This window comes from Nannobrachium achirus (genome assembly GCF_963921795.1).
Source record: "Nannobrachium achirus genome assembly, chromosome: 11".
Lineage (NCBI taxonomy): Eukaryota > Metazoa > Chordata > Actinopteri > Myctophiformes > Myctophidae > Nannobrachium > Nannobrachium achirus.
This window is the reverse complement of record NC_137820.1, coordinates 35386469-35403308: the sequence shown is the minus strand read 5'-3', so window position 1 is coordinate 35403308 and position 16840 is coordinate 35386469. Positions and strand designations below refer to the sequence as shown.

The 16840-nt window shown below is 49.9% G+C and overlaps 1 protein-coding gene across 1 annotated transcript in view; it reads left to right on the top strand.

Moving 5' to 3' along the window:
* The window catches only part of reln (reelin), a gene marked incomplete at its 5' end in the record, with an annotated part of 143796 nt that overhangs the window by 91526 nt on the left and 35430 nt on the right, over positions 1 to 16840 (top strand). The window contains 8 exon segments of the mRNA XM_080737038.1: positions 920 to 1123; positions 1400 to 1638; positions 1857 to 2014; positions 2470 to 2677; positions 6071 to 6147; positions 6765 to 6923; positions 7663 to 7857; positions 8727 to 9000. Coding sequence (XP_080593164.1) covers positions 920 to 1123; positions 1400 to 1638; positions 1857 to 2014; positions 2470 to 2677; positions 6071 to 6147; positions 6765 to 6923; positions 7663 to 7857; positions 8727 to 9000 — 1514 coding nt within the window.

Sequence of the window (16840 nt, the reverse complement as noted above, 5' to 3'; positions counted from 1 at the left end):
ATCCAGAACACGAGCAGACTGCTGTAATTTAAAGTTCTCTATAACCAGCATTGTGTGTGTGATAATTCTCTGTATCGATATCATTTTATTCCAAGGCAACATCGCTCTTTCATGTGCAGAAGGGGAGAGGGCTCAAGATTGCACTGGGTTGTGCTGGGTTGTGCAGTCTTCTCCTAAAAGGCAATGGCATTAGGTGATTGGTTTTATTACTGTAATGGCCAAACCACACCTATGTAACAGGTAGCGCAGGTTTTCATGGATATAGCAGGTGTCCAAAATAGCAAATCTTGCACGGAAACGCCCCTTCCTATATACTAAAATTGTGTCAGAACAGGACCCCTGACAACCAAACTTAAAATGACTTGTCTTTTAGTCCCCCCCCCCCCCCCTCCCCCTGCAAACATCTTTCATCATAGTTGTTTTAGTCGACAAAGTGAACAACACTGTTCATGTTCAGTTGTACCAGTAAGACTCCCTAATCGGGAGATAAGCGACCGTCAGGTCGCATACACAAACTTAGCCAATCAGGAGGGAATATGGGAAATGGAAAAGATCCATGTTGATGACATGACTAGAGATACTGTGTACCACTTTGCATGATTTTAGGGAGCAGTGTCCAAAAATGTGTTTGCAAAAATCGGCCTCATGGTGGCGCTAGAAGAGGGCCATGTGAGAAATCAGGGCTGGGGGTTGTGGTTTGGCAGCCAAGGAGTGTGTGCGCAAAGTTTGGCATGGATAGGGGTAACGGTGGCGGAGATAAGAGTGGGGCGGAAAAAATGTGATGTGACGTGAAGGACAGACAGACGGAGGGAGGGAGGGACAGCCGGTGGAGCTTGTCATAGTAACTTGCGACCTGACGGTCGCAAACAAACAACATCAAAAGTCCTCTCTCTCTCTCTCTCGCTCTCTGTCTCTTCAGAACTTCTATGAGAAGCCAGCATTCGACTATCCCCTCAACCAGATGAGTGTGTGGTTGATGCTGGGTAACGAGGGCCTGGGCGACACTAACATCACGTTCTGCGCTCCCACGCCCTCCGCCATGGTGTTCGGACGCTCCGACGGGGACAGGGTGGCTGTGACCCGAGACCTGGCCCTGCGACCCGGATACACGCTGCAGTTTAAGGTATATGCACGCATACACGCACACACACACATATGTACACACTGCACACACACACACACACACACACACACACACACCTGTGTATGATAACATGTGGAAATCCCGTTCTACAAAGTATGTGAAAGAATGTTATAAACATCACAGTTGAGTTTTAAACTGTTAACCCCTAACCCTTTTTACTGTTAATAAATATGAGATAATCTCTCTCTCTCTCTCTCTCTCTCTCTCTCTCTCTCTCTCTCTCTCTCTCTCTCTCTCTCTCTCTCTCTCTGTCAGTTGAACATCGGCTGTGAGTCAGAGTTCAGCTCTTCGGCTCCGGTCTTGCTCCAGTTTTCTCACGACGCCGGTCGGACCTGGTCTCTGGTGAGGGAGAGCTGTTACCCAGGATCCCCCGGGGCGGCAGGGGGCTGCGAGGGTAGCGGCCGCGAGCTGAGGGAGCCCACCGTCTACAACACGGGGGACTACGAACAGTGGACGCGAGTCACCGTGGTGGTGCCGCGCAACGTAGCCGCCAGGTATATACTGCTTAAGCTGACGCTAGTACACTGTGAACAGTGGACCAGAGTCACTGTGGTGGCGCCCGCGCAACGTAGCCGCCAGGTACAAATACTAACGTTAACGCTAGCACACTGCGAACAGTGGACCAACATCGGACAACGACAGTGTATTGTTATCTGCAATTCCCATGTTGTGGTAATCTCTGTTTGTGTCGTGTTGTCTTTGACCCTCTCAGTAAAACCCGGTTCCGGTGGTTCCAGGAGAGCAGTGTCCACAGAGACGCCCCTGCTTTCGCTTTGGACGGTGTTTACATCTCTGAGCCTTGCCCCAACCACTGTGGAGGACATGGAGACTGCATCAGCGGAGTCTGCTTCTGTGACATGGGATACACAGGTAACCCCCCCCCCCCCCCCACACACACACACACAGGTAGACAATCATGTTATATGATTTAAATGTAATGTCAAGGTTTAATTATTTTGTGGTCATTTAACTCTGAGAGCAATACCGAGCCTTATGGGTCATAGTTACAGACCCATAAGGGTCCATTTCATTCCTAACAACAATACATTTAGCTGGGGACACCTTGGAACCCCCCCAGATACCCCTGGGGGTCCCAGTTGAATGTTTGAGCTGCAAAATACAGGTGTTGTGATGTTAGCATTCAAGATATTTGAGAGCGCCACCAGCAGAAACGTAAATCGACGCTCACACTAGTATTTAGTACACTCATGATGGAAGAGCACAGGAATAACCTGTGTGTGTGTGTGTGTGTGTGTGTGTGTGTGTGTGTGTGTGTGTGTGCTTGTGTGTGTGCATGCGTGCGTGCCTGCGTGCGTTCGCTCCAGTGGAGCAGGACAGCTGTGTCCCCTCGGTAGCCACGCCCACGGAGCTCATGGAGGACTTTGAGGGGAAGCTGAGCCCCCTGTGGCAGGGTCTGAGCGGCGGGCAGATCGGTGGGGGGTGTGGCACCATCAGCGAGGGCAAAGCTCTGTACTTCAACAGCCCTGGGCGAAGACAAGCCACCACTGTCCCCCTGGACACCACCAACACACGGTACGGATCCCACATCGGACACCACCTGAACCTACTTCTGACACCACCTGCACCTGTGGTGTAAAGCAGTGGTTCTCAACTTTTTTAACTGGGGTGGCTGGGTATTTTAACTGGGGACCCACCCACCCTGACGAGCACTAGTTGAGGCATTACGTTTTGTATAACTTGGTTCCATTGTGAAAATAGCATGCTCACAAGGCCTCGCAACACGAGGTGGTGTGAGCATGTAGATCTGCTAATTTCTGCCTCTAATATTTGGACATCTTGGCCAATGTTTAATTTGTCATTTTAGAGGTATTAAACAGTCCTTAAATTGTCACTTTAGAAATGTCTAGATACCTCTATACACTTAAACTTAAAGGGACTGTCACCTTAAGAAATTATCTTGAAAACAAGTTAATATTTTTTTGATGTCATTGTGGGAATGCACGATAAGCCAATCAAATTAATTAATTTGACTGTTACTTACTGTATGTCTGTACAATGTACATTACCTTCCCATCGCCCGCAGGGTCGCCCTTGCGGGGTCATGCTCAAGCTCCCTCAACCCCATGTTCCCTCAGCCCTATGTTCCCTCAGACCTATGTTCCCTCAGCCCTATGTTCCCTCACTCCCTAACATTTTATTATACCCTATGTTCCCTCAACCCTATGTTTCCTCCAGCCCTATGTTCCCTCAATTCCAAAATAGACCCTATGTTCCCTCAGCCCTATGTTCCCCCAACCCAAAAATAGACCCTATGTTCCCTCAGCCCTATGTTCCCTCAGCCCAAAATAGACGGTGCCATGGCATTTTGAGGGTGGGGGAAATTCTTAGAATATAGTTTTATTGATCAGACATTTTATGCCTGCCCTAGGCCAGGGTTCCTAAAAGTGGTTCCCGCAGCACCCCAGGGTGTCATGATGCTAGTCCAGCATTGCTGTGGAATATATATTTGGAATTTACAATACAAAGTTATCTTATACCAGTAAGACTCCCTAGTCGGGAGATAAGCGACCGCCAGGTCGCAGCGTGATTTTAGGGCAAAATGTGTTGGAGCAGCGTCCAAAAATTTATTTAAAACACAAAAGTGTAAAAAACACTTTTGCATCCGTTCTGTAGCACCAGGAGTTGGTGGTCCCCGGGAATTCCCTGTGAGCAGCCCCGTTGGGGTGGTTATTTGGTCATTTTTTTTACTTTTTGGCGGTGGCGGCAGGGGGTCCCTGGGGGTCCCTGGAGCTCAGGGGTGGAGGTTGTGGTTTGGCTGCCAAGGAGTGTGTGTGCAATGTTTGGCATGGATAGGGGCAACGATGGCGGAGATATGAGTAGGGCAAAAGTGTGACGTGACGTGTGACAGACAGACTGACTGACTGACGGACTAACAGATAGCCAATGGAGGTTTTGATAGTAACTGCGACCTGACGGTCGCTATTAGCCTTCTTTCTGTGTTAAATACAAAGTTAATCAGTTCTAACCAAAACGGAAAATCCCTTGCAACATGTTGTACACGTGTAAGTATCCCCAGAACATGTGCTCTCAACAGTGCACGTATAATTTGATGTTGTGGTTACCATCAACACAGGTGTAAAGAAAAATGTGTGGGCTGAGGGAACATAGGGCCTATTAGGGGACTGCCCATAAGTCTGACATCTCTTTAGTCCTGCAGGGTTAGGTTTAGGCATAGTTTTACTGATGTTAGGGTTATCATTCACCAGGTTAACATTAACCAGGTTAGCATTCACCAGTGTCATCAGGTTAGCATTCTTCAGGTTAACATTCACCAGGTTAGCATTCACCAGCATCGGCAGGTCAGCATTCACAAGGTTAGCATTCACCGGCATTCAAAAGGTTAGCATTCACCAGTGTCGGCAGGTCAGCATTCACAGGTTAGCATTCACCAGCGTTGGCAGGTCAGCATTCACCAGGTTAGCATTCAACAGCGTCGGCAGGTTAGCATTCACCAGGTTAGCATTCACCAGCATCGGACGAATGGGGCGTCAGAACAATGAGACATCGGAAACAATGCCATGGGGGACTGAGATTTTTGGTCTGAGGGAACATAGGGCTGAGGGAACATAGGGTCCTATTTTGGGATGAGGGAACATAGGGCTGAGGGAACATAGGGCTGAGGGAACATAAGGCTGAGGGAACATAAGGCTGAGGGAACATAGGGCTGAGGGAGCTTGAGCATGGACCCGCTCTTGCAGCCCTCAGAAAGCAACTTTTCTGCTCCCACAGGGCTACTGGGCTAGTACAAATTTATATATAAATCTGTGCATATAAAAATTATATTTCCCCCAAATATGGTTGTTACTTCCCCATTGTTCATGTGAATATGCTTGTTTATGTTTAATTGTTGAAATGGGGAGGGGCTTGCCACCTTTTCTCCCGCCGCTGCCCACTCTCTCACATAGACTTGTGTGAGTCTCCTCAGTGGCCATGGTTGAGATTCCTTGTGGTTTATTGGTGCATAGCTTCACCAACATTCCTGGTTAATTGATGTTTGATAGTTTTTATGGACCTTTGGACCACTTGTGGAAATGCCTGTTTTACCCAAGCAACCACCTGTGACCCTAGCTAGTAGCTACCTCTGTATTACCCCTGCAAGCAGGTGCCACTGTTTTACCTTAGCAAACACATATTTACCCTAGAAACCACTTGTTTTACCATAGCAGCCAATGTTTTACGTTAGCGATCACCTGTTTTGTCGGGCAGAAACCTTGTATCTCCATATTTTAAGTTTTTATAGTTTTTCATGAATGAGTGCCCTACTTCTTCATACTACGGTGTCGCATAAAAGTAACAAAAAACAGCAGATCTACAAGCTCAAAAAGTGGTTGCGATGTGGCATTTTTTGAGATTTTTTCTCAAAAAATTAGAATTTCCCCCACCCTCAAAATGCCATGGCACCGTCTATTTTGGGCTGAGGGAACATAGGGCTGAGGGAACATAGGGTCTATTTTTGGGTTGGGGGAACATAGGGCTGAGGGAACATAGGGTCTATTTTGGAATTGAGGGAACATAGGGCTGGAGGAAACATAGGGTTGAGGGAACATAGGGTATAATAAAATGTTAGGGAGTGAGGGAACATAGGGCTGAGGGAACATAGGTCTGAGGGAACATAGGGCTGAGGGAACATGGGGTTGAGGGAGCTTGAGCATGACCCCGCAAGGGCGACCCTGCGGGCGATGGGAAGGTAATGTACATTGTACAGACATACAGTAAGTAACAGTCAAATTAATTAATTTGATTGGCTTATCGTGCATTCCCACAATGACATCAAAAAAATATTAACTTGTTTTCAAGATAATCCTGAAAGGTTTTGGACACAAGGCGTCCACTTGACAGCGACACTATTCAAACTCCGGTTCAGTTACATGTTCGATCGTTGTGTATTTTTGTCTCCCCCTACAGGCTGGTTCAGTTCTACATCCGTATCGGTAGCAAGAGTCTGGGTCCCACCTGCACCAGGCCTCGCTCACGCAACGAAGGTGAGAAGCAACTCTGATACTACTGACATTGCAGACTGAATAGAGTCTGCACGCAATGGCCCGACAATAGAGAGAAAGTCATAAGTACAGTATACATATATAAAAAAAGTACAGACTGTGGTTGCCAGGTATATGATGAATTAATTTGATAGCTTCTGCCATGGTTTTTCAGTGTTTTTACCTGATTTTCGAGGCTCCATGAACGCACCACTGATCCCGGAAGTAATTCGATTACATTTGGACAAACAGCGATTCGTCTTTTCTTTCACCCGGTAAAGAAAAACTATAAACGTGGCCATTCACACGATCTGGAGATAGATTCCGAGTTAAAGCCATTCTCCTGCAGATCATTCCATTGCTTCCAACGGTGGATTATACTTCCTGATTCTGTATTCTCCAGATGGATTATGGGGATTTGAGTTTTTGCTTCAGTGCCGGGTGCCGTGGCTACGGTTTACAATAGGAAACGTTATATCCCGACTTATGTTGGGAAGAGAACTCGGCGGTCGGATTTGAAATCCCGACTTTAATTGTGATAGCAGCGCACCCTGTGTGTTAAGGACATGGCTGTGTTGTGTGGTAGCAACCTGTGTGTCATGTGGGTCTTGTGCCACTAGGTGTCATCGTTCAGTTCTCCACCAACAACGGCGTGCAGTGGCACTTCCTCAGAGAGCTGGACTTCAGCTCCTTCCTGGAGCCGCAGGTGGTCACCATAGAGCTGCCACCCTCCGCCAAGACCCCCTACACCGTGTTCAGATGGTGGCAACCCCAACAGGGTGAGCACTCGCATGCACACACAGTAGTTTAAACCAGTGGTTCTCAACCTGGGGGTCAGGACCCCCAGGGGGTCCCAAAATTATTTTGGGGGGTCCCCAAATGATTAGGTTAATGTACAACATTGTTATTCACTCAACAGTAAACAAACCAACATAAAGTTTAAGCCAACTTGTCAAATATTAGAGGCAGAAGTTGTGAAGATCTACATGCTCACTACACCTCGCAACGCAAGGCGTTGTGAGCATGCAGATCTGCTATTTTCACAATAGAACCGTGATATACAAAATGTAATGCCTCAACTCTTAATGCTTGTGCTTGGGGTCCCCAGTTCAAATATTATTATTTTGGGGGTCGTGGCCTGAAAAGGTTGAGAACCACTGCTTTAGACAAACATACTTTAAATAAGAATTAATTAACAGTTAATAAGACGTAATAACGTTGACGTTATTGTGTCAATAATGCTCTCCAAATCGTAATAATAGCATTGTTAACATTAACAGTATTGTTAGATTATAACATTTTAAGCAACTTGTTTACAGTTTATAGACCGCTTGAGCATTAATAAAACCCTTACAAGTTTCTTAAAGTTGTTTATTATAGCATTAAACACATATTTATTCAGTCTCCCTAACACATCTACTGTATTATGTCATTGTTCAACCTTTAGTAAGCTCTCTCTCTCTCTCTCTCTCTCTCTCTCTCTCTCTCTCTCTCTCTCTCTCTCTCTCTCTCTCTCAGGTAAACATTCTGCTCAGTGGGGGTTGGATGAGGTCTTCGTAGGGATGAACGACAGCTCCAGGTCGGGCTTCCACGATAAGTTTGACGGTTCCAGTCCTCTGCGAAGCAACTGGTACCGCGTGCAGGGTGGAGAGGTGACCGTGGACTGTCTGTCCCTGGACACCGCGCTGACCTTCCATTCCGAAGCCATAGACAGTAAGACTTCGCACACATAACATTGTCACGTGCACGCACGCACGCACGCGCGCGCGCACGCACGCACGCACGCACGCACGCACGCACACACACACACACACACACACACACACACACACACACACACACACACACACACACACACACACACACACACACACACACACAGGTTATGTGTTACTATAGTGGACAACAACATTTTAGGACTGCTTTGAAAATAGATTAAAAAAAATGCTGATCTACAAGGTGCAAAAAAACATGCACCTATTTTATACCTGCGAGGCAGGTATAAAATAGGTGCATGTTTTATCCACTCTGGTCTGCCTGGGTTCAGATTCTACAACCTCTGATCCCATGTTTGTTTTTTATGATGTGTAAAAACCAGAATGTATCCGAGAAGAACTGCACTGAGCTTGTAGATCTGCTATTTTCTTTTGTCATTCTTGGAAATGTTTAAAGTGAAAGTCCTTCTGTGGGTTGAACCAATGAAACAAGAGCTTGTGACATTAGCTACATTGGATCCATTGGAACACATGTTCTGTTTCACATTTCCTGAAAAGTAATTGTTTTGGACACATATATTAGAGATTATTATATTCCTCCTTCAAGGAGGTGAAAACATGTCATGTGTCTTATTGTAGTAGCTGCTACGTTCCCTTATGTTGTAGACCATATTGCCCTCTAGTGGTAGAACAGCATTTTGTGTCCAGTCTTTATTTGCCAAAAGTCACTTCTGTAAAATCTATGTCATTGTGGTGCACGTTGTAAGATGTCATTCATGAGATAGCCTTGTTGATCAGGGACGTGCAGGTAATGTTAGAGAGGCAGGGGCTGACATTTCTAAAAGGGCACATTTGTTCGTGTTCCAGAGAAGCCGCGCTACGCAGAGACGTGGGACTTTGAGGTGTCGGGCTCGTCCTTCCTGCAGTTCTCCATCAGCATGGGCTGCAGCAAGTCCACGTCCTTCTCGCACGGCGTGCGTCTGGAGTTCTCCACGGACTGCGGCCGCAGCTGGAGCCTCATCCAGCCCGAGTGCGTCCCTCCGGCCATCGGCTGTGCCGGCTACACCCAGAGCTCCATCTACACCTCCACCCAGTACAAGCACTGGAGGAGGATCACCGTCTACCTGCCCAGCGCCGCCAAGTAAGAGGATTAACGCCACGTTTCTTACCAAGCAGGGACGTGCAGAGAATGTTAGAGAGGCAGGGGCCTCTAAAAGGGCCTTTTGGTGAAAATATCATAAATAGCAGACCTATGATCGGCTATTTTCAGTGCTTGATACCACACTGAACTAAGCATAATCAAGTGCATACTGGAGATGTGGCGTACGTCATGGATTTCTACACAGAGAGGGCCATTGTCACGCTGCGACGCGTTGTGAGCTTGGAGGTCGGCTATTCAAGTGCATAATCAAGTGCATACTGGAGATGTTTTTCCCCATAGACATTTACAAAAATATCTGTAACAATTATGCTAAGCCTAGAATCAAGCCATCCAACATCCTGGTGGCCCATGACCATAAAACCTTTGATTCTGTGAAAAGAAAAAAGTTGAAAACCGTTAAACGTATAGGTTCCGAACGGAACCCTGTTTATTTAATACCGGAGGACAAGGTCCCCCTATGGGATATCAGCGCCATCTGGCGGTGCAACAGAGTAAAACTCATATCCTCCTGTACGAAAAATGTCATTTGTCGGAAGGGCTGTCAATCACAAAACGAGGGCACCGCCCCCGAGTGTATATAAGCCCTATGGGCTATCATGACTTCCTCTAAAGCCGCACCTCTGCCCGCAACTAGCGAACCGAGGGGCTTAATTCGGGGGACCTTGTCCTCCAGTATTAAATAAACAGGGTTCCGTTCGGAACCTATACGTTTATTATCATACCTCCAGACAAGGTCCCCCTATGGGACTCATAAACTCCCCGAGAAGCCATGAACCGACAAGACTGTCGTGTACACCGACCACCCCCGGAAGGAGGTCTCGTCAACCGACGTGACCCCTCTCAGGACTGGCCCGACCCAGACCCACATGGCCTGGGCGTGTTCAGACAGAAAAGAGACCCTGACAGACCGAAGCCTGCCTTATGCACTAAGGGCAGACACGGGCCCACCTTATAATACTACAGTAATATAAGGGAAAAACTCAGGGTCCCCCCCCAGGTATCCTAGAGACAGTAGCATGCTGTCCCAGGAAGGGGAGAGAGCCGCCCCACTACACAGTAGGCGGGGCAGCAGCACCCAGAACCGTATGCGCCATAGCAGAAGGCGCAACGTCCAGGTGATAGTAGGTCGCAAAGGTGGACGGCGAAGACCAATTCGCCGCCGCACAAATCTCCTCAATAGAGACACCTTTGGACAAAGCCCAAGAGGTCGACACACCCCTAGTACTGTGGGCCTTAAGTGCTTCCGGCACTTCAGACCCAGCACGGGTGTAAGCCAACCTAATAGCATCCACAATCCATCTCGACAGAGTGGGTTTGGACACCGCCTTTCGCTGACGGGCATTCATGACCACGAAAAGCTGAGAAGTAGACCTGCTGTCCACCGTCCTGTCACAGTAGGCCTTTAGGGCCCTAACCGGACAAAGACAATGAAGATGCCTATCCTCCTCTGATGCAAACGGAGGAGGATGGAAAGCCGTCAAACCAACAGGTTCCTTCGGGATCACTCGGTTCTTAGGAATAAAACTCAAATGAGGTTTAAGAAGAACCTTGGAGTCATTATTGAGAAACCTCATACAATCAGGGCTCACAGAGAGCGCATGAAGGTCGCTCACACGCTTAGCCGTAGACAAGGCAAGCAAAAGAGCTGTCTTGAAACTTAAATGTTTCAAAGAGGTCCTCCCAATTGGTTCAAAGGGTGCCTTGCATAGGCCCTCAAGAACCACTTGTAGATCCCAAGCAGGAAACAAAGCTCTGGTCACAGGTCTCAAATGGTCAACACCATGCATGAACTGGACCACCTCAGGGATTTTAGAAAGGCCTTTACCTGCCACCCCCAGGTGGCAGGCATCAATAGCCGCTAAATAACCCCTCAGTGTAGAGAACGCCAGACCAAGGTCCAGGCGATCCTGCAGGAAATCTAACACCCTCTGGGCCGGAGCCAAGTGAGCCACTACAGGTGGCTCCTGTAGCTCACACCAGTCCAAAAAGGCATTCCACCTTCCATCGTACACAGCCCTAGTGGAGGGGGCTCTAGCACTCTGAATAGTGGCTACAACCGTCGGTGAGAAGCCTGCTGCTAACAGGTTCTCCCTCTCACGGGCCAAACCCACAGGTCTAGACCCCGTGGGTCTGGATGGAAGATCTCGTCCCCTGCCTGACGCAGCAGATCCCTGTGCAAGGGGAGCTGCCAAGGGGGTCGAGAGAGCAGTGGGGTGATCAGAGACCTCCACACTCCCCTGGACGGTGCTACTAGAAGAACCTCCCGGTTGGAACATCTGACCCTCTCCAGAGTGGGAAGGATCAGTTCCAGGGGCAGGAACGTGTAGAGAAGGCCCTCTGGCCACTCGTAAGCAAACGCGTCCGTCCCCAGAGGAGAAGGTCCCCTCACTGAGAAGTAAAGGGGACACTTCGCGTTCTCCTGGGAGGCAAAGAGATCGACTCGAGGTTGACCGAACCTGGAGAAAATCTGCTTCACCACCGCAGGGTGGAGAGACCAATCCTCGTAGCGAGGCTCCCCCCTGGACAACAGATCGGCGCCGCCGTTCTGAAGGCCCGGAACATGGGAGGCTCTGATGGACCTCAAGCGAGGCAAGCACCAGAGGGTCATCTCGCGCGCCAGCTGATCCAGCGTGCGCGAGCAGAGGCCACCCTGTTTGTTGAGATAATACAGGGCCGCCGTGTTGTCCGTCCTGACCAGAACATGACAACCCAGAAGAAATGGCTCGAAATGCTTGAGCGCCAAGTAGATCGCCATTAACTCCAGATAATTGATGTGGTGCTCTAACATGGCCGGGGTCCAGAGACCCCTGGCTGAACGCCCCTCGTGGGTGGCGCCCCACCATGGGACCAGAGCGTCCATGCAGACCTGGCTGACCGTCACCTTCCTGTACCCTTGCAGGGAAGGAATCCTGAGCGCCAGTGTCCACCGCTGGAAAGGTCTCATGTGAAACCTGCCCAGACGCAGAAGTTGCACCGCTGATGCCATCAGCCCAGCTAACTTCATGCACTCCTTGTACCTGACCACCTGGTTCAGTTGGAAGGAGCGGAGACAAGTCAGAAACCTGTCCACCCTCTCCGGTGAGAGGCGGGCGGACATTGTGGCCGAGTCCAGAGATATCCCTATAAAGGAAATCTGCTGGGAGGGTGACAACATGCTTTTGCCAAAATTGACGTTGAAACCCAAGGCCTTCAGGTGTGACAACACCAGATTGGTATGGCGCGCCGCTTCTGAGCAGGAGGCGGCGGAAATCATCCAATCGTCTATTTAATTTGCGAGTCTGACTCCCTGATGCCTCAGTGGAGCAATGGCCGCCTCGGTCACTTTCACGAAAACCCGTGGGCTCAGGGAAAGACCGAAGGGGAGGACGTGTACTCGTACAGGCGCCCCTCGAAGGCGAACCGCAGGAACTTCCTGTGTGGGGGATAAATGAGGATGTGCTGATAAGCGTCCTTCAGATCCACTGAACAGTGGAAATCCCCCTGTCTCACTGATCTCATCAGAGACTCTGACGTCAGCATCCTGAATTTGAACTTTTTCAAGTGCTTGTTCAGAGCACGTAAGTCCATTATCGGACGCAGCCCCCCCCTTTTTTCTGGACCAGAAAATAACGGCTCCAGAAGCCTAAACGGCTCTGGTCGCGGGATAACTCCACTATAGCGCCCTTGCGCAATAGTGAGCTTATCTCCTCCCTCAAGGCATCCGCTTTCAAGCCGCGGGCTCGAGTGTAAATAACCTTGCTGGAGAGGGAGGGTATTTCCGCGAACTGTAGTCTGTAGCCCCGTGTCACTGTCCGAAACACCCACTGATTCGGATTGCAACGCTTCCATTGCTCCGCACACTGTGCTAACGTGTTGCTGAGCAACGGAGAAGCCTTGGGGTTGTACCGCATTAGCGGGACTACTGGGCCGAGAGGGAGAGGAAGGACGGGACCGAGAGGTTCCGTATCCGGGGGGCACGTTTCCGTATCCACTAGTCGCCGGGCTGGGAAGCGCGGGGACACCGACGGAAAGAGCGTTTCCGTCTCCGGTACGCTTATTTCCGTATCCGGTGGGAGACGGACACGTGACCTCCGAGAAGCCTAGCTTGTTAAAAATACAGGCGGCACATAGCGTGGAGCCCGGGGGACAGGGTTTATCGCATAAGTAACATAATCCCCGGCTCGGGGAATTGTATTTACGTTTACAACCTGTTCTAAGGCCTTTATATGCTTCCCGCTGGGAAGACGAGGCCAACCCTGGGTGTTGAGATGTGCTGGCTTCTTCCCTGACGCTAAAACCAAACTCCTGTCCTGAACTAGACTCGGCATTGCAGTGCCGCTCAGTGGAGACAGAGGGGTATTGCACACTAGTGAAACTATACCACTGTGAATAGGAATTAGCTTGTCTGGGAACATTTTGCAATGAGAAATATTCTGCTTGTACCCTGTCTGCGTGACTGGAGAAAGCGATTTTTTCTGAGTGGAAAGAAATTCCAGCCTGGACTTCTCTACACTGGCTAAATTCATGCAAAATGGGGTCGTCTGTACTAAAGCAGGTGGAGTCGAAAGAAACAGGCATTGTTTTATCAACACACTCTTTATTACAGGCACTGGAGGAGAGCACAGAGGAGACGTAAACATTATTTTCTTGGCATGAGAAATATTGTCCATACTGTTCACCCGTTTGCGCTTGAGAGGGGGGGTCCCCTGAAAGTTCAGGGGGACCCCGCCAAAGTCCAGTGTCACTTTCGCGGCGGCTTCCCACGGGCCTTGTGGGAGCTGGCCGGTATCCCGTGCCTGGGAGGGTGGCGGGATTGGGAGCGGGCCGGAGCCCCCGCTGCAGTGCGGGGGGGTCCCGCGGAGGAGGAGGAGGGGGTCCTAGGGGGATTGTTGGGTTTCCCCTGCTTGGAGGAAGAGCGCCCTCTGTCAGCCTGACCGAGGGCCTTGCTTCGTCCCTGCCTCTTCTCCTTTCTGGGCCCCTGGGGGTAGGGATGCGGTATCGGTACTCGCGGTATCGGTACTCGCGCCGATACAACCCTATTTTGCTGTACTCGTACTCGCCCGATACTTCTGCCGGCAGCGGCCGATACCGAACAGGGGCGTCACAAGGGGGAGAAAAGTGGGACTGGGTTACTGGGGCTCAAGGTGAAAGCCAGGGCCTTAATTATTTTATACTTTTGCTATTGAAAAATAGCAGATATGCAAGCTCACAGTGCCGCACTGCAAGCTTGCAGATCTGCTATTTTTTAAATACCCCATGAAGAACATTCATGGGGGGCCAGCAGTGAATCCTTGTACCCAGGGCCCAGAATTTGGTGCGACACCCTTGGTGCACGCTGAACGGAGTGACCGCTGGCATTCAGCGGCAGCAGGCTGTCTGTCTGTCTTTCTGCAGCTTCAACATGAGTAGGCCTACATTGAGTGATTTAGCAGCATCATTCATCATTCATTAATCTTAAAACTTGCTACGATGCAAAGTTTGTCTGAGTGCTTTGCCTTAGATGGAGAATTCAAATCCAAAAAAGGCGACTGGATGTGAATCACTCACTCATTACCTCGGCAGCTCGGCTCGAGCCTGTTGCATCAGTGTGATCCGCTCATCTGAAGAATAATCCATTTTGAGGTGAGATTTTGAGAACATGGAGAAAGTAGTCTCAGTCATAAGTTGGCTGCGAATGCCATAAATAATGGTTTAAAGTAGGCCTAACAGTGATGAGAGATGAGCGAGATGAGAGATGTCGCTTAACGAGGAGTCCTGTCAGTCCAGCTGCGCTGCGCTGGGGAGTTAATTGGTACTTGCCCTAGTTTTACGTCTTTCACTGGTGATGTAATCAATTATTTTGGAGCAGATTCCAATAGTATAAACATTATTAAAAGGCTTTCATATACTCTTGATATCTTTTTCAAATGAGGTTTAGCCTAATAGATTGAAATGTGCTAGATTTTGGCTATTTTCTGCTTGTTAATGTCAATAAATAAATTCATCAATTAATTTTCGGTTATCCCAATAGGTTTCAAAATTGTCGTGTACATGTCAGTGAAATTAGTCGCTAGGAACATCCCTAATTTTAAGATTTGTGAGGATGACAACACATTGTTTTGTATTATTAATTGTACTCGTATCGGTACTCGGTATCGGCGAGTACTCACAATGAAGTACTTGTACTCGTACTCGGTCAGCAAAAAAGTGGTATCGGGACATCCCTACCTGGGGGTCCGTCGTGGCCTCCAGGAGTTCCAAGGTGATCTTTTTATCCGCCACCTCCTGGCGGAGAAGATCCAGTCCGCCGCCCATAAGGGAGGTAGGGTGGCCAGGGAGGTCTTGCAGGACCTTCTCGGTCTCCCCTTCGGAACTGCCAGGGCATTTCACCTTCTCAAGCCACCTGGCACGTTCCGCCTGGATGCAGTAATCCATACCGTGTCCAAGCCACTCGATGGCGTTGACATTAAGGTCCATCAGCATGCGCAGCGACTTGTCGATCTCCTCCGCCGTATCTTTAGGCACCTCTCGCAACCCGCTAAAGAGGCGCCTGGTGGAGGAGAGCAGCAGCTGGGTGGCGTTCATCGTCCTGGCAGCCAGCGCGGAGGATCTGTAAGAGTTCCTGACCCTGGACGACTGCTTGTCGTCATAGCCGATGGCAAAACCAGGAGGCTTTTTCCCCACAGACAGGATGAAGGGACTGCGGCCTCCCGGACCGGTCCGCTCATGGGTTGGCTTGAGGCTCCCGATAAGGGACTGGGCCATCAGTTTGTCCATGGGAGGGCACAAGGGGATTCCCGCCTTCTCTGCGTCGTGGCAGTCGACCAAGAAGGGGAGCTTGGGGGGGTCCTTGTGCGAGGTCCAGGTCGAATGCAGGGCCTCCGCAAAACCTGGGACCAGTGGGAGCTTATCCATGCGTGGCGGGGGGGAGGGCTCCACATCCTGGCCAAGGATGGGAACTCTAGCCCGGGGTCTCCGAGCGGTAGCTCCAGGCCGCAACGGATGGTAGCACGTTCCAGCACCGAGAGCTCGTCCATGGGGATAGAGTCTGGGTCTTGTGCCGCTGTCCGGCACACGAGGAGAGGTGTCTGGGAGGGTTCCGGCGGAGACCGTGGTGTGGAGGCCGTAGCCTGCGGCAGCGATCTCGTAGCGGGCCTTGAGGGCTGGAACGTCGTACTGGAGGCAGTCAGCACAGTTCATACCCGTGGCCGGGGCCGGAGGGGACAGAGAAGACAGGGCGTGTCCTACCCCCATGCAGACAATGCAGAACGGGTGGGTGTCTTCGTTGGCGATGAGTCCTTTGCAGCTGGGAAGGCCGCACTTCTTTGGGACCATGGCTAGCAGGCTGCTAGCCGTGGGCCGTCGAGCCGCCATCGTGATGCTAACGAAGCTAAGCGAAGCTAAGCTACGGCAGGGAAACACGTGGCAGAACGCTCAAGAAGAAGGGAAAGACTCAAAGACGAGAGAAGAGACAACCACGAACTGTAGAGAGAAGAGAAAAGAGTAACGTACAGGAGGGATTCTATAAAGGCCAGTGGCCGACTTCCTAGCCGTCGCTTTAGGCTAAACTTTACAGAATAATATACAAAGGCTGAGTTCGCGACACTCTAGTTGCAGGAGCAGAGGTGCGGAAAGAGGAAGTCATGATAGCCCATAGGGCTTATATACACTCGGGGGCGGTGCCCTCGTTTTGTGATTGACAGCCCTTCCGACAAATGACATTTTTCGTACGGGAGGATATGAGTTTTATTCTGTTGCACCGCCAGATGGCGCTGATATCCCATAGGGGGACCTTGTCTGGAGGTATGATAATAAACAAAGGTTATTCTTTTTTTATGGTGCGTGTGTGTGTGTGTGTATG